At 34.8% G+C, this 26300-nt stretch overlaps 2 protein-coding genes across 5 annotated transcripts; one reads left to right on the top strand and one right to left on the bottom strand.

Annotated features, from left to right (window-relative positions):
• Positions 1-291: 291 nt before the first annotated feature.
• Positions 292-11531, bottom strand: LOC126718826 (BTB/POZ and MATH domain-containing protein 4). Of its 3 annotated transcripts, XM_050421191.1 has the most exons (5): positions 10945-11531; positions 10495-10840; positions 10062-10341; positions 7316-7357; positions 628-771 (listed from the first exon to the last, which is right to left on the bottom strand). In XM_050421191.1, the coding sequence occupies exons 1-4, from the start codon at positions 11313-11315 to the stop codon at positions 7350-7352; spliced, it is 1005 nt and encodes a 334-aa protein (XP_050277148.1). In that variant the 5' UTR covers positions 11316-11531; the 3' UTR covers positions 628-771; positions 7316-7349. The 3 variants fall into 3 exon arrangements, with proteins under 3 accessions (XP_050277139.1, XP_050277148.1, XP_050277145.1); XM_050421182.1 differs by lacking the exon at positions 7316-7357 and having other exon boundaries at positions 292-771; positions 10945-11528; XM_050421188.1 differs by lacking the exons at positions 628-771; positions 7316-7357 and adding an exon at positions 7440-9223.
• A 9453-nt stretch (positions 11532-20984) lies between these two features.
• On the top strand, positions 20985-25125 carry LOC126718819 (BTB/POZ domain-containing protein DOT3-like). 2 transcript variants are annotated; one of them, XM_050421180.1, is made up of 7 exons: positions 20985-21170; positions 21385-21454; positions 22266-23161; positions 23363-23481; positions 23572-23627; positions 23744-23872; positions 24461-25125. In XM_050421180.1, the coding sequence occupies exons 1-7, from the start codon at positions 21028-21030 to the stop codon at positions 24815-24817; spliced, it is 1770 nt and encodes a 589-aa protein (XP_050277137.1). In that variant the 5' UTR covers positions 20985-21027; the 3' UTR covers positions 24818-25125. The 2 variants fall into 2 exon arrangements, with proteins under 2 accessions (XP_050277137.1, XP_050277133.1); XM_050421176.1 differs by having other exon boundaries at positions 20986-21170; positions 23363-23627; positions 24461-25124.
• The last annotated feature ends 1175 nt before the right edge of the window (positions 25126-26300 follow it).

Raw genomic sequence — 26300 nt, 5'->3', positions numbered from 1 at the left:
TGCATAAATGCCTTTGGACAGTAATCAAACAAGTAAATCTAAACACACATCCATTTATGTTTGCATGAGTTCCCATCAAGCTTGCCACTACTAGGAAACAAAATCTGCTGCTTAACCTGCTGCTTAACTAGGCAAGCCTGTCATAATCACCGACATCGTTATATCACATGAACATCGGATGCTAAAAACAAATCAGTGAGGTAAAGATTTACGAATTTATACTTCCTCCGAGAGAGGAAAAAACGTTTTCTCCTACAAAAAAAGAAAAGATAAGAAAATACAACATCGGAGGACCAACTAAAAGGAACCCATGTATATCCTCTAAAAAAAAAAAGGGGATTAGCACCTGGCTGTTTTGCAGACAAGTATCCTAAACCATGCCCTGTAACCACATACACATTGCACTAACACAAAAACACCCTTTACACAAGCAAAACTCTACAATTTAGTATCTAGTTTTTACTGCTTTTGGGCAAGTATTATCCATGAAAACATAGCAGATTTTGACAATATATAACGTATCTGTTCTCTTTCGCATTTTTTTCAACATTATCACCTGCATTTACAATACAACTATCAGACATCAGCTTCTTTGCCTGACTCTCCTGCCATTGGTATCACCACCGTCTGAAAGTTGAGCCCAAACACTCCGAGATTTTGCCCCTCCACTGCTGCAATCCTCTTCACAACCTGCAATTGTCTTCAGAAGCTCTGACTGAAGTGCAGGGCAATTTTCCTTTAGATACTGGAAACCATCTGATCGCATCACAGCTGTAATAAGAAGGCCAAATGGAGAGCAGAAAATGAATATATTTACTATAAGGGAAAAATAATCATAATAATAAGGGAAATCATAATTCTGTGTTCAATCATAATGCATCTTACTAATATTTTTTTAACTTAAAATTAAAATTAAATGCTCCTAAAAATATATATTTAGTAATACTAATTATTGTATCGCCACCATATCATATCCTGGTTTTGCAAGAACTGTTGTAAAACCATTTTTGTAGCATTTAACATTCTTTTTTTTTTTATAGGTAATAAAAGTTTTATTGATAAGAAAAGTGCTATGTGTTTACTATCGTTTTTATGATAGCAGACTCATTGCATTTGAAGCAAATACAAACAAATCAGAGGGAAAAGGCTAGGGGTGGCAAAATTTGATACGACCCGCGAACCCGACACGACAAGAAATTAGCAGATTATGGATTAAGGTTTAACGGGTTTGTGTCATATTCGGGTTGACATGGCTGACCCGTTTAATAAACAGGTTGGGTTAGTGTTGAACACATAGAACCCGTTTGACCTGTCTGACCCATTTAATTAAATGACATTTTACCAATATACCTTTTAAACTTTAGGTATATAAACATATTAGTTGTTGTGATTTATTTTCTTTGATATATTGTGATTGATTATTTGTGATATTGGGACATGCTTTAGTTTTGAATGATTATTTGTGATGCAATTACTCATTAGTTCTAAATTTTATATTAAAAATATTTATTTGTTTGTTTTTTCATAATTTTTTTTTTCATTTTGATAAAATCTGATAAACAGGTCGACACGACTGACCCATTTAATAAACGGGTCGTGTTAGGGTTGAGGAATCTTGACCCGTTTAATAAATATGTCAGATTAGTGTTGACCTATGTAGTCGAATACTCATGACTTGACACGACACGAACTCAACACGCGAACACGAATTGCCACCCCTAGGAAAAGCTAACAAAAATAAGGAAATCAAACATGGAAATACAATGCATAAAACCCCAAATACGAGACCACTCAAACAAAGTCCTAGCTAGCAAAGACTTCAATAGATCTATAAGTCTCTCAATGTCCTCAAATGTTTAGGTATTGCGTTCCTTCCAGATTAACCACATAAGACACACTGGTACCATATTCCAAACATTTGAAGAATAAGTCCCCAACCAATTTCTCTATGCAAATAGGAAAGAGACAACTGTATTTGGCATCACCCACTAAACCCTAAACATAAGGAAGACTTACTACACAAAGCATGAGCAAACTTACAATGGAGCAAAAGATGATCCACAATTTGCTCATCACGACATAAGCAATACTTATAAAAAAAAAAACGACATAGGCAACACCAATTAACAAGAGGCAAGTTCTTCTTAACAAGGTTATCTATTGTAAGAATCCCACTCCTAGCAGCTGCCCATAAAAAGAAAGACCACCATTTTAGGTACCTTAGCACACCAAATGCTCTGCCAAGGGAAAGAAACAGAAGGGGCTTCCAATAATGAATTATAAAAAGAGACTTATCAAAAAAATAAAAATAATAATGAATTACAAAAAGAGGGCACATCAAAAACACCAGTACAAGTCAACTGCCAAATCAGCAAACTCACAATACAGTAACATATGATTCATAGTCTCTCCACTAGCTTTACACATACAACAGAAATCCACTAATGTAATACCATGTTTGACAAGATTATCAATTGTTAAAAAATATTCTAGACATGTCAGCTAAAAGACCTATTTTTCTTCCTTAAGTGTTCTAATCAATGGTGTAGGACTTCACACTGATCAAACCAGCCCACAAGAGAAAATGTCAGAAGTGCCAAACCTAAACTTATATCCAGGAACCTTGTTCAAGCTGGCTCCTGACCTAATAGTATTGAACATCATCTGAGATTGCCAAACATGGCTTTCAAGACAATTATTGACTGCTGGCTACCTGAAAGTAGCCTTCCCATGGACCAAATTAGGCCTAACAAGATCCAGTAAACCATCTAATGAAGTCCACTCCTTTCAGATCTAAGAATCTTTATTCCCAAATAGCCCCTTTGTCTCATCATATATTAGTGAGAACTAAAGAATAGGAATGTAGGATGGAGAGAGCAGAGATGGAGCTCCTACCAATATCGCACATCATCTGAGATTGCCAAACACTTCTTGACAATTGGTTACTTCTTAGTAGCCCTTTTCCCATGGACCAAATTAGACCAAATAAAATCCAGTAAACCATATATCTGAAGTCCACTCCTTTTCAGATCTAAGAATCTTTAATCCCAAGAAGTCCTTTGGTCTCATCATATCAGCAGGAGTAGAGAGTAGGATTGAGATAGAGAGAGAGAGGTAATAAATTTCAATGAAAAATAGTTCAAAACTCATAGGTCTATCACGTAAACTCTTAGTGTCTTTAAGTCCTAACAGGACCCTGCGCTTGTGGGGCAGGGGATGGGGTTCGAAACTTCCATATTGTCTACACCTAATGAGGGCGTTTTACCACTGACTGAGAATACTTTTTCCCTTGAACACCTCTCCCCAATGCAACAGACATTAGGAAACTGATGCAGGACAAACACCAAAAGCAATTACAATAAAAGAGACAAAGAAGAAGAGGTTAAAAACCTAGGAGTTGGCACCTAGGGTTGCTTGGAGTTGGACATCAAGTGAGATAGAAACTTAGGAATCAGAACCTAAAGTTGGCTGAAGTCAACTCCAAAACATTGAAAAAATTCAAAGAGAAGTTTTATTGTAAAACTGTAACAACAGAGAACTCTGGGTGTGCTTAAATAAAGTTCTGAACTTACCTAACATAGAAAAAGAAACAATTATGACCAATTAATACATTCCACTAACCTAGTACGAAAAGGAAAAAAATCCCTAGACTAAGTAGGAAAGGAAATAAAATATTACAATACAAGTAAATAAAAATTGAAACCCCTCCATTGAATGAGATTTATTTAATCAATTAGGCCAACTGGTAGCAGGCCTTCAACATCCAGCCATGTGATATAGGGATTACTTCTGGTATCCGCCCAGAAAATGTTTTCCACAAAACTAATTGAACCTTACCAAAAGTGCTCTTAGGACTATTATGTTTAATTAAGAGAACCACAATCATTCCAGCCTATAAAAGGAATTAAGGATGAGAGGCAAAATTTATATTGAAACATAAAAGGTTCACCCAACACTGCAATCCACACAAAACACAACTTTCTTCTGAACTTCGCTATTTCAAACACACTTCCATGGGAAATGCATTCAAATAGTGCCTCTTAGACCTTCGTAATATGTTCAAACACTGAACTTACCATTGCTAGTAAGTCTCCATCTCATAAAATCAGCCCCACCCTCCAAAGAAAAATGAGAATATATTAACTCTGAGGGAAGAAGTCCCTCCAACTCCCAATCATGTAAATGAAATTTACTAATAAATCTCTTGAACTCAACATGGAAGACACTAAAGCATCATTATCCATCGTAGTCAAATATAAATCATGATATATTTCCTTTAATGCTCTATCACCATATCACGCATCATACCAAAATCAAATTCTTGTACCAACCCTTAAATTTACAAGATAATAAAGTTGAGAATTTCCCCCAACCACCTCTAATTCCTCTCCAGAGACGACACCCATGTGGCCTACACACATCCAAAATAGTCCAACCACCCGCTACACACACCTAATAACACTTCTCTAGAAGTGGTCACTCTCTTCTCCAAACCTCCAAAACCAATTACCCTGCAAGACTTGTTTAAAAGTGATCATCTTTCTCACACCCAACCCTCCATGATTTATCAAAGAGAAAACCTTACTCCAATCCATCAAATCATATATATATAGCAAAAGTCTATGCTAAGGCTCCACCATTTGTCATGAATAGAGCATCCACTGCTTGAAATGTGGCAGTTTCTTTAATCTATTCAGAACCATGTGGACTAACACATCATGACAAGTCAGCAAATGTAATACATCAAATTTATTGACCTTATATGTGCCATGTGTTGAGGAGCTTAAATGCATTTATTTAGCATCATTTTTATGTCCAAGTTCATTCTTATCTGTGAGCATTAATTTTAAATTTGTCCAATCAATTTTCCTAACCATTCCTTTTTGAGTGGCTGTATATTTATTTATTTATTTTTCTAAAATTGCATTAATTGGTTGTGCATTTATAATGCTGACTATACATGCTTCAGAACAACGTTGTTTTGTAGTGTACGCATTGCTACAAAATATGGTGAGGAATGTGCTGGCCTAACTTTGGGATCAGTAAGAGCACCTCAAGGGTGTAGCCTGTGGAAGAGTATTAAGGTCGGATGGGCACTTTTTAGCAAAATTTGTCTTTTGAAGTGGTAGATGGCACTTGACTAAGTTTTAGCATGATGTTTGGTGTAAAAGTCATTGTCTAAAGGAGTTGTACCTTGACTTGCACGCTTGCTCGTTTGATCAAAATGAATAAGTCCAATCAGAAATGGAGAGTCTGCGGTTGGGAAGGCCCAGATTTGGAATGTGAGATTTCATAGAAGTTCATGATTGGGAGTTGGAGTCAGTAGGTTCTTTCTTAGATCTTCTATACTCCAATATCCCTAGGAGGGAGGGGTGTGACAGGGTGATATGGAAATTGAAAGAGAGCAATGAATTTATTGTTCGCTTTTATCGTGAGGCTCTCTGTGGTGCACCAAATAACTCTTACCCATGGAAGACTGTTTGGTGTGTTAAGGCTCCCAAGAGGCTCTCTTTCTTTGTTTGGACCACAGCATGTGAGAAAATTCTTACTTGTGATAATCTTAGCAAGCAGGGATTTAACTAAGTTAAGTGACTTGTATGTTCTGGTATAGTGGAGAGACAATAGATAAGTTGTTGATTATTGTGGTGTTGCCTATGATTTATGTAGCCTAGCGTTTTAAAACTTTCGGGATTCATTGGGTGTTAACAAGGAGGGTGCTCGATGCTTTGTTTGGATAAGAAATTGGTTTGGGATACACTCTTCCGCGATCTAGAACATTGTACTGCTATCTTTAATGTGGCTATTATGGAAGGAGAGAAATAGTCATACGTTTGAGAATACAAACAGATCTCAAACAGATCAATGAATCAACTGGAAGCATTGTTGGTGCACACTTAATTTGATTGGTCTCAAGTATGGGGGTCTTACAAATTGTGACACACTTATAGGTTATAGAGTGCTTATCATCATGAGCACGATGTAATTTATTTTATTTGTTAGAATTATGGTCAAATGATTAAATTCACCATTGCAAAGTAGTAAATTCTAAGTTTGATCCACGTCTCCGCTCTACATCCCATTTAAAATGTTAAAATCTCAAGTGTTGAGTCTCATTTATTAAGGGGGAGTTTAGACCCACACGTAAGGGGGAGTGTTAAAATTATAGTTAAATAATTAAATTTATCATTTCCTAGCAGCTTAAACTTTTGAGACAATCGGTAATTTATCAATATTAATAAATTTTCTTACTTTTTTTTTTTTTTTTTTTTTTTTTTGGTGGAACCTCACCAAGGTAGGACCCTTTGGACCCAACCTTGGGGAGTAAGTCAAGAATACAAAATCCCACCCACCATAACCATGTATTGGGTAATCCAGGATAACCCTAGTGGGGATCGAACCTAGGATGTCTAGGTCTACAATCGTCACAAGCCTCCAACCACTAGGTTGCAATGGTTGCATCCTGACGGGTTAAATTTTCTTTCTTATCAAATATATATATATATATATAAGGCAAGAAATCAATTTATCAGTAAATGTTATCATAAACATGGCAATCTAAAGCTATTGATAGTAAATATATCACAATTAGGAAATAAGGCAAAGACTAAAGTTGGTTTCTTCTTGAAACTATATCCATATAGCAAGAAAGTGTTTTATTGTTTGATGATAAACATGAGAAAAAAATTAATACTTACAAATAAGGATTCAAACTTGAACCTAAATATGATGCTAAATAAATGCATTTATTTCATTCCACATGTATACTCCTAACTTTGTTGTGCTTCTTTGAAATTATTGGTAAATATTTTCTGTAATTTTTCTAAGGTTGTTTGTCAGTTAATGCAATTATTAGGTTTTTTTTTTTTTTGAAATAAAATTTTTTATTAGAAAAAATGACACATAACACAATGTGTACAAACCATTTTCAAAGAATGAAATTATTAGTTATTGGTAATGCCTTTCCTTGTTGTAATTTATAAGGGCACCTTTTGCAGATTCAAGCATTTTAAAAATTTTGACAATACATTTTGTCGTATGAAGGCCATATGACAAAATTCACAAATTTGTGCTGATAGAAATCCTGATAAGTATGTATCTTTAATTTAAAGCACTAAAATTTAATACAAAAGGCTATCGGAATTGAAAATTTGGGTGGGTTTTTTTTATCAAACCATTTGGTTTCAAAATCTTGAGCAAATATATGTACCATTCTATTTAATCAAACAATTAAACAGTTTACAATATTGTATACTTATCACTAATAATCCCACGCATAGCGCAAGTTACAATATAGTGATACTTCACCACCCCCTACCCCACAGAAAGTGTCGTTGTATCTCTCCATTCACTTAGCCACCTGATTAGAAATAGAAAACAACAATAGGAAATAAATAGGGAGACTAGGCCCGTTTGGTATATGTGTTTAAAAACTGAAAATTGTTGTTTGAAAACATCTGTGGAAATACGTGTGGGTGAAAAAGTATATAAAAATACGTGTAATACTATTTAAAAACTGAAAATGGTTGTTTGAAAACACAAACCAAACACCCCCTTATCTTGAGAAGGGTAAGATGAGCCCCCCTTTAAAAGGTACAACTTTTTCCACTCTAATAGCCATTTTTATATCCTTCAAGAACTGTATTCCAAACCATAGATACCTTGCATGAATCACCCAAAGGCAATACATAAATAAGTCATCTACAATGAACCCACCTTTTTTTGATGAGTAATAAAAATTTTCTTCCAAATCCTGCAATACTTCCATCATCTTCAAACTCTCTAACTGAGCTGCCTCTATTTTACTAATGGTTGAAAAAAACAAGCCATCTACCTCAGGTCTCCAATTCTCAGGCTCACAATACATGTTGCTATAAAATTGAACAATGTTTTCCCAAAGTGCCTCTGTATCAGACAGCATCACGTTATCAACTCTAAGGTTGTTGATGGCATTGTACCTTCTATGAGAGTTAGCTAGACGATGGAAAAATCCGATATCCTTATCCCCTTTTTCCGAGTAGGGAACCCTTCATTTTTTCCTCCAGCTTCTTCCAGCAGTAAAACCAAATCCAACTCCAGTTTTGTCTGGCTCGATTTGATTTCTCTCACCATCATACAGTCCTCTCTCTCCTTCTAGCACATCCAGCTTATGAACCTGGTTTAACTGCTCACAAGAAAGCAATGCAGCCAAGTCCTCCACATTCCCAACCTCCCCCACTGGAATTATATCACTCCTGCTCAAATTTACTTCCAACTGATACAGCTTCAAAGCACAAAGGCATGGATTACACTCAAGTGCACCACCAATAAAATGGTATCATCTGCAAACAAAAAGTGAGACACTAACAAAGCTTTGGAGGTGGCCTTGCCCACTCTAAACCCATCCAATAAACCTCCCTCCACAACTCTCAAGAGCATGTGACTAAGAACTTCCACTACCAGAATAAACAACAATCTATAACCATCAACCTCCAACTCCTGAATGAAATCTGTGGGAAAATCTAGTGTTGTTTTTTTCCCTCCTTAACCACTATGAACTTTTGAAGCCGTAAGATCTCTTCAAGTGAGCAAGGTTTCACAACTTTGCTTCAATTCTTCTCTACTAACTTCATCATCTCAGGACAAACCTTCCTATCCCCTATTTTGCATCAAGGAACACAATATCAGCCAATGGCCCTTTTTTTTTTTTTTTGGTAACCCCACATCTCCAAACTCTTGCTTATTCCACACCTGCAAATCCTCCTTGAGCACCTCGAGTTTGTTAGCTAAAACAAAACTCAAGCGCCCTTGAAAGTTATAGCCATCCCACAGGCCTTTTACTCAATCCAAAAAACACAAATCTTCAAATTTGAAGAAGAATCTTCCCATCCTCAAACCACCATTGTCCAAAAGAACACCAAAATGGTCCAAAAATAGGCAAGGAAGTAACCACTGTATACTCCTATTCCATGGATACCAAAAACCTATTGATCTGAAACATGGACAGATTGTCTTGGTTGCTCGACCATTTATAAGAGCCTCCTTCCAAAAGTAGATCAATTAAATTCATACCTAAAATGAACTCTGAAAATCACATAATAGAGCAAAAAATCTAGTACAACCCAGCCTCTAGCTAGGGAAGCAAACGACTTTAAAACCCCCAACTACACACAAAACCACTTTCATCTTTCATAAGCTCCAGCCAACTCCTCCCACAACCCTCTCCTGGCACTGTCTTCCACCTTTACTGAGTGAAAAGCCCTTTTATTAGATACCTTCTAAAAAATTGAAAGATACTTAAGCTCAAATCTTTTTTGATACTTAATCTCAGATCTGTCCCTATTATTCATCAAAAAAATCTGTCCTTAGTTATGTGAATTTTAAAGTAAAGGATTTTCATAGTTGTCAAAAAAATATGCGTAGAAGGGTCTGGTAGGACTTTGTATTTTCTTCTTGTTTGCTAACCAAAAAAAAAAGCCTTCCCCTATACTTCCAAAAAATCTACATATGTAACGTGTTAATAACTGAAAATAACATATACATACACACATACATGCAATCACGCATATACAGATAAAGATATATAACATCACATATATATATGCAGTCTCAGCCTAAATTGAAAAGGCCATATGAATAGACAGATAAGAGTACTAAAAATCCACAAAAGGCCAAGTATTTGCAACAGAACACCCTGAAAATGTAATTTGTTTGCCAACTTCTTACAGAAAATTTTGAAGAAACTACTTCCATTTTAATTGCTTCCCTTAAACCGAGAAGTAACAAGAGTTGATAGCAAAGAGAACAACCATTTTTAGTCATAGCCAAAATCCCTAAAAACATGTTTGAATATAAAGCTGTCATGTCGGCTGATTTTGGGGTTTCTAAACAGACTCATGAAAACCTTGCTATGCATCAACATCAACACCTTCTCTAAAATACAAATTGTTGTGTAACTGTTAACAAGGCAATATTATAGTCAACATTAATGAATTCATGTAAACAAATTTATTTTTTCATTCCATAATCTTTACCAGAAAACTTAAATTATGAAAAAAATACTTCATGTTAAAATGAAAATATACCTGCAAGGTTCTCAGAAGCAAATCTAAGGCAAACTTCTTTTAATTCGGTGGCGTGATAGCGGTCAGCTAAGGCAAGAATTTCAGCAACGGAATTGACTGATATATCCTTGCAGAGGTGAGACTCACACATCATTCTAAGCCTCTCCAAACCATACCGATCGGCTGCTGCTAACAACTTAGCCGTCAACGTGTCTGATACCGGGGACGTACAAGACGAGCTAGACGACACAGACTCCACTTCTTCTGTAAGGGAATCTCTGTATATAAAATGCAGCATGGCCTATTGGACATACCATGACAAGCAGTAGTGAACAGTAAAATACCACCACAAGAGCACAAGTGCTGACCCATGCCTCAACACTAACACAAACACTGACAGAAATGAAACAACAATTATTTTTTTTTTTCTTTCTTTCTTTTTTTCTTTTTTTACCTTAAAAACCTTAGGTTCGAGGTCGGTTACAGCAATCTCCTGCTTATCTTCCTCCAAGCCATCGAAAAATTCAGATCGAAACAAAGGGGAACGAGCTGCGAGTACTAGCTTATGAGCACGGAACTTTTGCCCTGCCACATCGAAAGTAATATCGGAAGCTTCCATATTTTCTAATAGCACACCAAAATGTGCTCCAATATCGGACTCTGGAACCCTAATTGAATGTAATCGCGGACAATCCGTGGCCGAAACCACTACTCCAACAGTACAATTTATTTTCAAGCAATCATCCTTCAAATAATCTGAGCTCTCAAGCAAATTTCGTCTAAAAAACCGCTTGTATCCCCTAAATTAACACAATACGAAAATTTTTCTAAAACATGCTGATTATTGATCAAAAGCTTAATTCAAACAGTGAATGAAAATGGAATGGAATGGAATGTACCGTACCACATGCTACCGCGATATTTGAGAGTGTATGGACCGCTTTCGAGTGCGCGATCGAAATGGCTATGGACTTTGTGTTTTCCTTTGCCGCTTTGATCGACTAGGGTTAATTCGAACAAGGCTCGGACGTCGGTGCCTTCGCTGGCGAGAGCGATGAAGACCGAAACGTAGGCGGAATTGTCCTCGGGGTTTTTCCCGTCGGGATAGAAATATATCGCCCACTGATATCCTCCGACGGTGAAATTGTCGCTCGCGATGTGCTTCCCTACTCCCATGCCTTTCGCCAACGAGTAGCCTTGGATCACGAACTTGTGCGAACCGTTCACCGTCTCCGTCAGCGACCGCGACTGGCTCGATGGACTCGTCTCCGCCATGTTTTCTAGGGTTCAGCTCATAGAAATCGGAAATCGGAAATCGGAAATCGGAAATTGAATTTGAATTCTCAATTTGATTCTGCAACGCAATGCAAGAGAGAGAGAGAGAGAGAGAGAGAGAGAGAGAATTAGGGTTTTCTCTTTGGGAAGAGGAAAGGGTCACGGTGCGTGTCGGAGATCGAAGTGCCACGTCATGGTGAGGAGGGCTCTCGAGGTTAGTTTATCTGGACTTTGGAGTATAGTGAAATGACTGGATTGTCCCTATTTTTTTGTGAAATGACGAGGGAGTACTGTGATTTTGTGACGTGGAGGGGGGGTTTTGTTGGTTTTATCTCAGAGTACTGCTTTGGTACTCGCGCTCATTTATCTTTGTGCCGTTTCTGGTTTTTCCGTTACGGTTTGTCAAAATGTCTGAAAAAAAAAATTTGATACGTTGCCAGTTAGAAATTTTAGGGTAAAAATAAGGGTATGATTAATATGTGCCTTTAAGGCACACCATAGTTATCAAAATCACAATTTGGATTGTAAAATCATACGATTTTACAATCTTATTTTATCAAAATGTTTAGAATCACATTAAAATCGTAATAATGGTAAGATCGTGTAAGATCATATATGATCGTATGGGTTCCTACAGATCCTACTAGTTAGAAATTTTACGGTAAATATAAGGGTCTAATTAATGTGTGCTCTCAAGGCACACCATGGTCATCAAAATTGCAATTTAAATCATAGGATAACACGATTTTACGATATCATTTCACCAAAACGTTTAGAATTGCACTAAGATTGTAAAAATGATAGGATCGCATGAGATCCTACCGATCCTAACCAAAAAAAAAAAAAAAAAATTGTTTTTTTTATGGGATAAATTTTTTGTTTTGATGAAACTTTAAGGGTTTTTTTTTTTTTTTTTTTTCATGTTATGATGGTATGGCTTTTTATTTTATTTTTATAAAATTATATTAACTTAAGCAAATATTTTCTAGTTTCTAGTTCACTTGTAATCAAAATAAATGAATGCTTCATCATTTCTAAAAGAAGAATCTGATGTTGGCTTTGTCGTCTTTTAAGCTATAATATTGTTAAATTTATTTGATTAATATACTAATTTGTGTTTTAATATTACTAAAATATTTTTTATATATAATTTTATCAGTTATGCTTGTATTTGTATTTTGATTGATTGATTTTTTTTAGCATGCTCTTTAATTGTTGCTGAGTGGTATAACTTGAATAGTTGAATGTGAAATTGTATCTTGATGTCTTTTGCAGCTCTAGTATACAAATATATAATGTCTACATAGATGATGAAATTAATGATGATAATGATTAGGAATTTAGAACGGTGTTTATAATAACCTTAGAATGAGAATAATTAAATGTTCATTTCACCTTAATATTCATTTTGCTTTTGGATTTCATATTGTAGTTAGCCAGTTTCCATTTGCTAACTTATTTTGGATTTCAAACTTGGAACTTAGAACTTGGAAAATATTTTCCATATGTTTTGATAAATATTTTGGTATTTGGTTGCTAATTAAACATTTATTGAAGTTAGAACTTAGTATTTGGTATTTGGATTTCATATTGTAGTTAGCCAATTTCCATTTGCTAACTTATTTTGGATTTCCAACTTGGAACTTAGAACTTGGAAAATATTTTCCATATGTTTTGATAAATATTTTGGTATTTGGTTGCTAATTAAACATTTATTGAACTTTTTAGATACATTGAGTCAAAACTTAAATATATTTGTTTCATTAGTATAGACTTAGCGATGTATGACATGCAAATTACATCATATGATGGAAATTTTAGTTTTTTTATCGATGAATTTATAATTAACGTGACTATTCAATATATAAAGTCATTATCAATGTGTTTTTTACTTTAAATATGAATATATGTAGGATCTTACGATTCACGATCCGATCCTATGATCTACGATTCCACCTACCTTCAAAGATCCTACATAAGATCTCGATTTTGACAACCTTAGGGCACACATTAACCATCCATTTTGAGAAAGTTTTTTATTGAAAATTGAAAAAAGCTGTCAAAACAGTGAATTATTTTTTCATTTTTCCATACAAAATTTTCTAAAATGGATTACTAATATTTACCCTAAGGGTACACGTTAGTAAATCCCTAAAAATAATAGTCTTTCATTGCATTAGTGGTGGTCAAGCACTGATTTGGGCCAACCCACCAAATTGGTGTCGCACAATTGGGCTGTTGACAGTGACTAGGTAGCAATCAAAGGAAGAGAGCCCGTTATTTTGACATGGGCCAGAGCAGTTATTGACTATGAATTTTGAATTATGACAATACCAAACTGATCATATATATGTGTGTTCACGCACGCAAGACAAAGTGAATCATCTGATATTTTTTTACATATACAAGGCTGGAATTTATTAATAGAAAGAGAGAGTTTGAAATGTTCCTCAACAAAAAAAAGAAAAGAAAAAAGAAGAAGAGTTTGAAGCAGACCATAGACAGAGCAAAAAGAACTAAAGAAGACCTTCAGGACCAACAACAAGACCCAAACAAAGACTATACAACAAGAAGACCCAACAAAGACTAACCAACGGCAACAAAACCATTACAGAACAAGAACCATGGAGTTCTGAACTGAACAAAAACAAAGAAACACCTAAGCTAACAAAAACCACAAGCTTCAGATATTACATTCAACAAAACATGATATGAATGAAAAAATTAGGGATATATATTGAGGATTAAAAACTTTTTGATATATATTAGGGATTAAAAAATATATATATCAGACCGGAATGCAAGTCGCCTTCTGGACAGGGCACGCAGAACTGCTTTTAGAACCAGAGGCACCTGAATGGCAGGGTGACCATTTTATCAAAATTTTGTGATGCTTTTTGAAGGTGGGCTGAGCCCAAACCTTACATGCTTATAGTTCCATAATGCCAAAGACCAACAAATCTTAGATAAGGCCCACAACAGGCCTAATGCCATCAGCCTAGATTCCAACTACTCAGACCAATAACAAGTAACAACATTTATAAATACTTAAATATCCCACGTTGACCAACACCAATACCGCTAAACCAAAAACCAAAAACCAACGCATGCCCATCTAGCGTGAAATGCAAAATATCAACCCCGTTCGTTTGACATCAATGTATTTGGCTTTTTGTAGATTGTTTTTATTTATTAAAAGTGTGCTTTATAGTTGTACATTGAAAAGTGGGAAGAAATGAAGTTTTAACTTGTGGCATTTCAATGTATTAGAAGTTTTGCTAATGGGATGGCCCATTCTCTTGCTCGTTATGCTAGACATATTAGTGAGGATTGTATTTGGCTGGAGGATTCCCCTCTGCCAGCTCTAAAAGCTTTGTATGCGGATTCTTTATCTCTTGTTTTTTAATGAAGCTGATTTCCTTTTCAAAAAAAATAAAAAATAAAAATAATATACCTAAACAAAATAAGCTAAAAGCTAAATTAAAAAGTTAATGAAAAATGCACTTGACACCCCCCAATTGGATTCAAGTGCAACAGTCCAAATCCCCCTAATTGACTTTAGTCACTAACCCTATGTTTGTATGGAGGGACCTCGCCTCTCCTCCCTCTCCATCTCTCTCCAATCCAAGCAAACCATAAAGTTAACCAACAAGTCCCCAAAAGGCTAGGAAGTTCAAATCCTAGAGCTGGGACACTAAAATGGGATTCAAAAAAAGTTCAAGGCTCAGACAAGGTTGGAAAAACTAACGCAAGAGAACATCTTTTTTCTTGGGATGAGTACACAGATGAGGTGAGACCAATAATTTTTCAGACATGCTTCACTTTGTCCAAATTGGCTAAGGAGGCAGGTCCAATTTGTTAGAATTATGTGCCCTCAAAAACAATACTATGCATTTTTTATTTGATAATAAAATTTTATTTTCACATACATAATTTTTATAGATATATTTCATTGTTTAAATGTGGCATGTGATGTTGTCTCTGTAAAAAAAATCATGTTAATGGTTAAGAAACCAAAGACTGGGAGTAATGATTTTTCGTAGATTATTGAATTGTTCTAGGTTATGGATGTTAAATGAATATCACCATTAAAACCTACACTTGTTGTACTGCTATGTGATAGGATGATTTACTCCATCATTGAAGTAGTGACTTTAAGCAGACAAATAGGTGTAATGTAACAAGTACATACACTGAATCAGATCCGATCAAGAACACCTTATGGAGTGATCACTGTTAATTAAAATGTTGTTTTATCACAATTTTTCTATTGTCCTCATACATGAGAGGTTTGTATATATTTATTTATTATGCACATAACTTTGACAATGTCAACTGGTGATACTAATTTTAAAGGCTATATACAAACATTTTGGGTTATGTGTGTAACGAGTAAAATATGTAAATACTCAACAATGAATCCATTAGTCTCTAAAGAAGATAGTGTATTTAGTTGATTTTCATATTGAAGTTGGATTCAAAACAAAACCGGCCAGTGACATTTTTCAAAAATGTTTTTCATATATATAATATTGTATATATATATATATATATATATAATTAAAGAGTTTTTTCAAAGATATTTTGGAGTCCAATAGAAATTATGAAATCAAGAAATTAAGAGTTACATAAGCTAGGGATATGACAGTGATATTAATCTAGTCCTAGTGGCTTGTGGGAATATAATGTGGTGGAAGGACATAGATATAAAATTGTAAATAATGGGACCTCATTTGTAATCTCTAATCTTCAGGGGTCAATTGCAATGTGTTGATGGACATTATTACAATCTGTAGAAGTTCAAATATTTTCTTGATATGGTTGAGAAAATTAAGAAATAATTTTGAAAGAGTTTCAAGATAAGTTAATAACATTAAAAAAGTAATCAATTAATCCTACAGCTGAAGATTAGGATCCCTAAGGATCCCACGTCCAATCTCTCTCTTGGGTTTTAGAAGTCTTTAAAAAAAAAACAAATCATATTAGTTGTTGGCCATCAAAACTACTGAGTGATACTGTAATCTTCTGAATGTGAATATCCTGAGAGGCAACATACTTGGGTTACTAAGAGAGATACGTAATTTTGTTCTGTTTATAATCTATAATTGTGTGGTACAATAATGTTTAAATGAAAATATAAATTTTGTTTTATATTACTTCCGCAAAAACTATCACAATCATGATCCCACCCAAGCCTTGAGGATCCTAACCTGGAACTATCTGCGCCTTGATTGGGATGTGAAAGAAAGCTGAAACAAGTAATTAACAAAATTAAAAATCTTTACCTGACCAACCCTTTCGGACTGTGTGAGTTTGCCTTTTTCTTAGCAACAGAGCTTCGTTGGTGAGGAATTAATTGGGAGAAAGGGATTACTGTGATTGATAGGGGTATTGGTGATGCGGTGTGTGGGATTTTGACGCATTTATGAAGCCACTGTTAGGATTAATGGCACTGGATCCATGAGGGGTGAGGTGGAATGGCGCTAGGTCAGAGGAGTAATGGAGGTGGGTGAGAGTTATGGAGGTGGGTGAGTTCGAACTGTGTGATCTTCTTTGTATATTTGGGTTTGGGGCGTGAAGAGATGAGAGTAGAGAGGAGAGGAGACAAAGATTAAAAAAAGTTGATCAGGTGGGTCTGAGCACAATCCAAAAGTGAGTTCAATTTTATTACCGTTATGCCATCGGAAATATCAGTTCAGTGTTTAAAATCAACTCCGAGCACATTCCAAAAAATGCATTTCAAACATGGGTTTTGGAGCAACAATTTTCAAACAACCCTGTTTTGAACTCCGTGACCAAACACATTTTTCCAAATTTTGGACACTAGTGTTCAGTGTTTAAACACTGAACACTATGTTTTGAAAAGACAAACCAAACGGCCTATAATAGTGAAGAGAGTCTAAATCTAACCTTCATCAGTCATGGACATAGGTGGACGCAGGAGAGACAGATCTATTGACATGTTATTGTAAGGCCCAATTCCTTTGCGATCTATCATGGCCCATAGTTTGTAAAACCCATATGACCCACCTCCTATGTATGAACCCCAATTCAATGGCCCAAACCATGTTATAAAGGTTGGGGTAGGATTCTTTTTAAGTTGGATCGGCTCCTACAAACTTTGTTCAATCAAGTTTTCCATAGCTACGAACTTCGATGGAAAAGTAAAGATAGTATTTTGTATTTTCTAGTATTTGATATCATAAAAAAAGAGTTAAAAGAAAATTACATTTGGTCGACAGAAAAAATATTACTTATTTTTAGAGATTTTTTTCCATTAATTTTTTAAAAAAAAACAACTGTATCTCACAATAAGTTAAATAAGGATTGGCATGAAATATTTTGGATCTATGTAAAAAAACGTTATTCTAGGTTTAGGTGATTTATTTCCTTGTTTTTAGGTGCATTTAATACTTTTTAGGTCAAATTTTATTGCTAATATGGTTAGGTATCAATTAGAAGTTATTTTAGAATATATTTTATTGTCTGTCAAGTTTTAAGGAGCCCTTAAATAGTCATCTAAGTCTGTAAACGTTTTTCAGACATTATTGATAAAACTTGTGAGGTTTATTCTCTTTGATTCTTTGAAGAACTACTCGAACTTATCGGGAATTCCTGTGGCGTTCATCTCGACTTATCAAACGGAGTTTCCACCACTGTTTGTGACGTCTTCCTTATACTGAGGTTCTTGTTTGTCATAAACAACGGGTCGAGGTCTCCCATTTAAATCTGTCCATAGAATGATCTTGGGTTCCCTTTCGTTGTTGGGTCTCGTTATTCTTGACGGGATTCACATCAATTTGTAATCTTTAATCTTCAGGGGTCAATTGCAATGTGTTGATGGACATTATTACAATCTGTAGAAGTTCTAATATTTTCTTGATATGGTTGAGAAAATTAAGAAATAATTTTGAAAGAGCTTCAAGATAAGTCAATAACATTCAAAAAGTAATCGATTAATCCTACAGTTGAAGATTAGGATCCCTAAGGATCCCACATCCAATCTCTCTCTTGGGTTTTAGAAGTCTTTAAAAAAAAAAAAAAATTTAAAAAAAAAATCATATTAGTTGTTGGCCATTAAAACTACTGAGTGATACTGTAATCTTCTGAACGTGAATATCCTGAGAGGCAACACACTTGGGTTACTAAGATAGATACATAATTTTGTTCTGTTTATAATCTCTAATTGTGTGGTATAATAATCTTTAAATGAAAATATAAATTTTGTTTTATATTATTTCCGCAAAAACTATCACAATCATGATCCCACCCAAGCCTTGAGGATCCTAACCTGGAACTATCTGGGCCTTGTCCGAGCCGAGTCAGTTTGAATGAACGTTGCCTGGTAAGGATTTCATATTCTAGAAGCTGCTCCAATAGGAAGCTAATCAAGATGTGGGATACACGCAAATGTATGGTAGCCCACGGCCATCAACATCAATATTTTAAAAAATGTGAGAATATACAATCAGTCGTTTGGCTGTCAAATTACCCGTGAACAATGGGGTATCTCCCCTTGGACATCTTTGACATGTAATTGAACAGACACTAGTATAGAAGTTTTGAATACCCAGCACATTATCAAGGGTGTACAGTTGCATGCAGAAAGAGACCTTTGAATACATTTCTATTTCACATATTTCACACAAGGTATTTTTTTTTTTAAACAAAACAAATATGGAAATAAATGTATTCGTGTTTCAGAATCGTCTGTTGTTCCCAAATTTTGTTTCAAAAAAAAAAAAAAAAAAAAATGTCAGCATAAATGTATGCGTATTTTTTTACATTAATTACAAGAAACAGGGCTGGCTCAACGAATTTGGGGGTCCTAGGTGAAAGCTTTAAACGGGGCTTTTTATTATATTTAATTATAAATTCATATATATTTTTAATTAAAATTTATTTTTCTTGCTTTTTGAGAGGCAAAATTACTAATTAAATTATCAAAAGCACAATTGTAGCTTTACTTAATATGATCACTTTACACTTTAAACCTGCACAAATAAATTAAAATTAATATTATTACAAAGTAAATTATTCTAAATTTATAATTTTGTTATCAATACTCCTTTTTTTCTGTAGGATTGTAGCAGTAAACCTTTTTTTTTTGAGCAAAATGTGTAGGATTAAACTTGATTGGATCCACTAAGACCAGCCCACTATCCATCCATAATACTAAATTTGACTTTAAAAAAAAAAAAAAAAAAACCCAAAATTTGAAGATACTAAACTTGATCCACTAAGGCTAAGACTAGCCCACTATCCCTCCATACACTAAATCTGGTTTCTTAAAAAGAAAAAAAGAAAAAACAAACATGTAAGACTAAGATCAATACTTTAACTTCTAGTTCCATACTACTAAATCTGATTTCTTTAAAAAATGTTTAAGACTAGGATAGATCAATACTTTAAGTGGGTTAAGTGGGTGACCCACTTAAAGTGTTGATCCATCCTAGTCCTACACATTGTCCATTCCATGGCCTTTTAGAGAATACTAAAGAAATCAGTACAAACAAAAGAGACAAAAGTTAAGAGAGTAAAGAGTATAACTAAACTAAAGTTAAGTAAAAAGTAAGAATAAAAACCCAGCAGCAAACCAAACCATGAAGAAGACAAAAGAGGCAAAGGAAGAGAAAACAAAAAATGAACTTGAAATGAAGATCTGTGAACACATCATGCAAGATTGTTGCCCACACCAATTGATGAGTAAGCCAACTAAAAATAATGTTTTTTTTAGAATCAAGATGGAGAGAATGAGTGTTTTTTTTCTTCTTTCTTTTTTCTACATTTCTTATAACTTGTCTATTCTTTCTTTTTTCTGCCTTCTGTTATATTTTCTTTTGCATTTTGTTATTTGTATATTGAGAAAATCAGTGTCTCCCTTTCTCTGCCTCTCTACATTTCAAATAATAAACATGAGTTTTCTTAATGAAATGTGGTACAAAAGTTTGATTCAGAGGATACTTGGATGTGGTGATTTATTTATTTATTTATTTTTTTTGAGAAAGCTAAAGATTTGGTGATGTGATTGAACTTAATGTCATTTTAGCCTTTTTGCTTTGTGAGAAATGGTTAGAAATAATTTGTTGTTCTCAATTTTCAATTAAGGGCTTAAATAATTTGGGCAAGGTCTTACATCTGTTGGACGGGCTTTACCTTTTTTTTAGATGAGAAAGCAACATCATATGATATATTAGTACTATTGGGGCCCCTCTTATAAGTGGGGGCTTTAGGCGATGGCTTAAATGGCCTATAGGTTCAGTCGGCACAAACAAGAAATCTATAGTTAAAACAAATCCTTTTATTTTTTTATTAAATTTTTTTTTTTCCTGGTAAGTAAACAGAAAATAATAATAATGTTTACATATATGTTACAAATGTTGGGAACAGTCAACCTACATATGAACCACACAATCATCCATTGGTCCAGTCCACATTTTGTGCGGTTCAAAATGGAATTGGCATAGCCAATATCATCTTCATTTCTCAGATACTAACCTAATGTGCCTCAATATGTCACAATCGAATTTTGTGACAGGGGATAGACAAAGAAGAAGAAAAAAAATGAACAACCCACCAACCCTCATAATGGTACTCCTAAGCCAGCCACATACTCACTTCTCAGGCATTTATGTAGACAACAACCCACCCTATTATACCATATTATTTTACCATATGTATTGTCACTCATGTCTCCAGCTAGAAAGCCACCATGCAGAACTCTCTTCAAGTAACTGAACCACAAAGCCCAGGGAGTGATTCGGATGGCACTGATCAAGTTCATGACCAACGCATCATAAATCCCACCAAATTCGTCTCTATAGCTGATAGCTTGGAAAAGAGAGAACACTCACGGTAATAGAAGTATTAGTCTAGAATTGGCAACAACAAATCAGTTTATCATAGGAAAGCCACAGCATGTTCTTTCTAGAGAATGTCTAAGCTGATATAGGAATAGGAGTTCTCTCATCTTTGACATAAATATTCAATTTTGGCATTTTTTTTTCCTCTGATCCATTTTGTTTTCAGCGGCTTCTCTTCTCTCTCTCTAATGAAATCTTTCTTGCAGGTTTATCACGTCTCAAATACCAACAGATTTATCAATTCAAGTTCAAGAAATTACCTTTAATGTTCACAAGGTATAAAGAAGACAAAAAAACAATGTTCATTATTCAATATTCACTATGAAAAACACAAAAACTTGAAACTACGTGTTTTTTTTTTTTTTTTATAAGTAACTTGAAACTAAGTGTGTATATATATATATATATATTAGGAGACACCACTTGAAACTATGTGTCACGTACACCACTTTGCATTGATACAATTTGTTTCATTTGGAGTGATTGAATGTGTGTACTATACATGATCTGATAAATATAATATACAAGGGACTACTTGATATGGTAGATATAATACACCATACCGATGCACAAAAAAGTAGAATTGGGGCTCTTTTGTTTGTTGGATAAATTTTCAGAAAAAATAACTAAGCAATTTTTTTATAATTTTAAGGGGAAAATAAAGAGGGGGGGGGGGGGGGGGAGGAGAGCAAAAAGAATAAGAATCATGTTCTTTTCTTATTTTAAAGGAACATGTCTTAAAGGTGCATCAAGAAAAAAAGTAGAAAATCCTCCATGTAGAATTTCTTCTCTTCATAAAGCTCTAAACTCAACAATATTAAAGACCAATTCCTCTACCCAATTTTAGGAAGGGAAAAAAGATGTGACTATTGCCTAGTGAAGCAATCTAAACAAGAAGTCTCCCTTCCTTTTAATGTGACCATATGAGAACTTAAATGCATAAATAAAACCAGTGTTTTTGTCATACTGATTTTTCTTTGTTGGGGGCCAGATATAACTTTGACATCAAAATTAAAGATGAATTTAGGGGGTAAGATAAATAACCAGAAGTATTCCCTCATTTCATAACTCAATTCTCCTGAAACAGCATACCTTGGTGTTAAAATGTGGCTACATAGGCCGATTGGAACTTCAGCCTTCAATCTCAAATTATGGGTACAACCTAAAGCTTGAAAACTTCCCAGGAGGATCAGAAACATTTGAAATCATTTTAAAATTCTGTTATGGTCTCCCAGTGGACTTAAACCCTAATAACATAGCTTCACTAAGATGTGCGTCAGAATTTCTGGAGATGACTGAAGAATTTGAAGATGGAAATCTCATCACCAAGACTGAAGCTTTCCTCGCATTTGTAGTCCTTTGCTCATGGAAAGATGCCATTACTGTTCTAAAATCCTGTGAAGCTCTATCTCCATGGGCTGAAAATTTACAAATTGTTAGAAGATGCTGTGACTCACTAGCTTGGAAGGCTTCTAGGAAAAACTCATCAACTGGAGATGCAGTTCATGAAGAAGGCTGGTGGTTTGATGATATAGCTATCCTTCGTATTGATCATTTCAGGAGGATTATAACAGCAATAAGGGCTAAGGGAACAACACCAGAGATCATAGGTAAATGCATCATGAACTATGCAGAGAGATGGTTGCCAGGTATGGTCATGGAGACAGGAGGAGTTAGAGGATATGGCCATGGAAAGAATGAGCTTCAGTTCAGTATTTGTAGTCAGGAGGAGGAAGGAGGCATTGCACACAGCAAGGAGCAAAAAGCAATTATTGAGAGCCTAATAAGCATGCTTCCTCCTCAACAAGAAGCTGTTTCATGTAAATTCCTGTTGCAGATGCTAAAGATGGCAATGGTATATTCCGCAACACCAGCTTTGATTTCGGAGCTTGAAAAGAGAGTGGGGATGATGTTGGAAGATGCCAGTGTCAATGATCTTCTGATCCCAAGTTACAAAAATTTTGATGAGAGGAAACTAACAAAGTGAGTATACTAACTTCCTATTTCTTCCTAAATTGTGTGACATGACATTACAGTCCAGAAAAATTTTAATAGAAAAAGTTGTAGAATAACTAACCAAATAGACTAAGACTCTATAAAAAGAATAACTAACCATGCACACTCCATCAAGAAACTAATAATACTAAATTTTCATCCTTGGTATTTCATTAATGGCTGGCACAGTTCTCCTGAGCAATGCACAATGCATGACATAGATGTGGTGCAAAGGATAGTGGAATATTTTTTGATGCACGAACAGCAGCAGCAGCAGCAGCAACAGAAGTCTGGAAAATGCAATATAAGTAAGCTCTTAGACAATTACCTAGCTGAGATTGCAAGAGATCCAAATCTCTCTGTCACTAAGTTCCAAGTTTTGGCTGAATCGTTGCCAGAAAATGTTCGAACATGTCATGATGGTCTCTATAGAGCCATTGACACCTACCTCAAGGTTACCTGTTATCCTTTCTCATTCTTCTTCTTGTGTATTATATTAATCTGCCTTTTATTTTTGGGAGGAGGGAGTGAAAGAAATTTTTGAACTCTACAATTTAATCTACTTTTCAGACTAATCGTTTACTATCTGAGCATGACCGAAGAAGGCTGTGCAAGATAATGAACTGTGAGAAACTGTCTCTTGATGCACGCATGCATGCTGCCCAAAATGATCGATTGCCTCTAAGAACCATTGTCCAGGTATATATTTTATGAATTCTAGACCTTGTCTTACACAAGCCTTGTAGATCTTTTAATGAGTAATAAAAGTAAGAAACTTTTAGATCCATACAAGTCTTACTCTTACATACTTCATCAACAAACAATACTAGGCAGTCAAATAATTAATATTGGATAAAGAATGGACACTAGGCCAAAATATCATTATTCTTACAAAGTACATTGATACTTCATATATATGCATATATATATATATATATAAAGTTATGCATGTTTGTATTTATGATGTCACGAGCACAGCCTGCCTATCGTTATAGATTTATAAGATTCCACATAGTGAAGTTCCTAGTCTTTCTTGTGGGCTACAATAAGTTGAGGGGGACCTTGGCCCAGGGTTTAAACCCAAAGCTCTTCCCTATGGGAAGAGACAAAAGTGCCACTGAGCCTAGAGGCTCTTTGCAAAACTAAGTTCATAGACATGTAGCTAAGTAATAGACTGTAAATGCACTCAACAGACATAAAGTGCGATGAGCACAGTGCTCACCAGTATGTAGCATATCAACTTTACATTTCTCACATGTGGAAGAGAAGATGAGATGAGATATGCAGGTGCTACTGTCGGAGCAACTGAAGATGAGGGAAGAAATGCTAAACAAGAATGGCAATACCTCTGAGCCGGAGAGAAACCAGTCATCTACAAACATGGAGATCAAGACTATGAAGGCAGAGATTGAAAACATGAAGACGAAGATGGAAGCGCTGCAGAGTGACTACTCTGAGCTTCAACAGGAGTATGGAAAGCTATGCAACAAGCCAAAGAATGCATCAGGTTGGGCATCGATCGGTTGGAGGAAGATCAGGAACTCCTTCCATGCAAAAATAGATGGGGATGAAACTGGAGATGGACAACAGAGACCCAACCCAGCCCGTAAACGTAGCTTCAAACGAAGGTCATCCATCTTCTAAATTTTCTCAACATTTAAGATCCTGCACTGTGATGCTAATTCCATCCAAAAGCCTTCAACAGGATCATCCATATATATCTGCTTTCCCAATTTGGCGTGGTTTCTTTTCACAAGGTTTAGAGCAAACTCATAATCTGTATTGTTTAATGCTTCTCTAGCTTTAATGGATCTTTATTACATACACCCAAAAAAATAAAAGCTTCTCTAGCTTGGAAAAAAAAATAGCAGATGAACGTAGAATTTGTATCAGTGGAGTGGAGAGTGAAGAAAGGAAGTCCATAATTTTAGTCATATCCTATTTCTAACGTAAAGTTGAAAACGTCTTTTAAATATAATAATTTATGATGAAAAAATAAAAATAATAATCATAATCATTTTCATTTTCATTGAATTTGCAATTTATCAACCACATTTTTACTGTGTCCATGTTTGTTGTTCTAGTTCAAAACATGGTTTTACAATTTAACTGAAATCATATTTTAAATATATAATTTCAATTGATGTGACACATAAATTCTATACATGTTAAGGTATTTTTTTGTGGTCTTTCTACTTATTTACAACTTGTCACCCATGTACTTTATTTTTTCCGTCCCTAAAAATTAATTTCACCCAAAATTTACTACTCCTTTTGCATTGACGATCCATTGAATATATTAAATATCATGCTAAACAACCTATATTTATCAATTACCTTTCTTATGTAATATTTATTATCAAACTTCAAGAAATCAGGTTAACCATGGGACTTTTTAGAATTGGAAAGAAAAATAATCAATACATAACAATTATGGAATTTGGTAAAAAATTAATTGTATTATATGAAAGATCTTGTTGAACATAATTTTGATAAAAAGATACTAAGTTTTTATGTGTGTGTGTTTGTGCATGTATGTGGTGGTTTGTCTTAGCTAATGAATTAGTACCACAACTAGGCCACTAACAATATTTTTTTTTTTTGTTGGCTCTATCCTTGACGATGAGGTTGTTAAAATTGTGTTTAACATGTTATAATCTATGCCTCACTTAAAAGAGTTTGTATTAATTATTAGAAAAAAAAATGTTGAATACATAAATCATAAATATAAATGTGTTTCTTACTAAACGTGATGATGAAGAATTACAACATACAACAATGGTTGTGGTAGTCACGCAACACCTCGCAACATGAGGGTATACATTATTGTTAGTTCCTTAAAAGATATGACAACACTAGTCAAAGTATATGATCTCACCACTCAATGCGAGTATGTTCCATTCGAACCAAATCCCTTTTCATATTGTTGAAAGTATGATGGTGAGTGATATATTTATTAGTGTAATTACATATTTTATTCCTTGCACAAGTATCATAGGTGCCCATTCATTCATGCATCCCCAATAATTGAACAATAAAATAATTTCCAAATTTGGAGCTTCTTACTAAACATGATGATAAAGAATTACAACATACAACAACGGGTGTGATGGTCATGCAACCTCTC

Source organism: Quercus robur, chromosome 1, assembly GCF_932294415.1.
Source record: "Quercus robur chromosome 1, dhQueRobu3.1, whole genome shotgun sequence".
Classification (NCBI taxonomy): domain Eukaryota; kingdom Viridiplantae; phylum Streptophyta; class Magnoliopsida; order Fagales; family Fagaceae; genus Quercus; species Quercus robur.
Note: the sequence above shows the minus strand (reverse complement) of the source record. Positions and strands in the feature narration are given on the sequence as shown.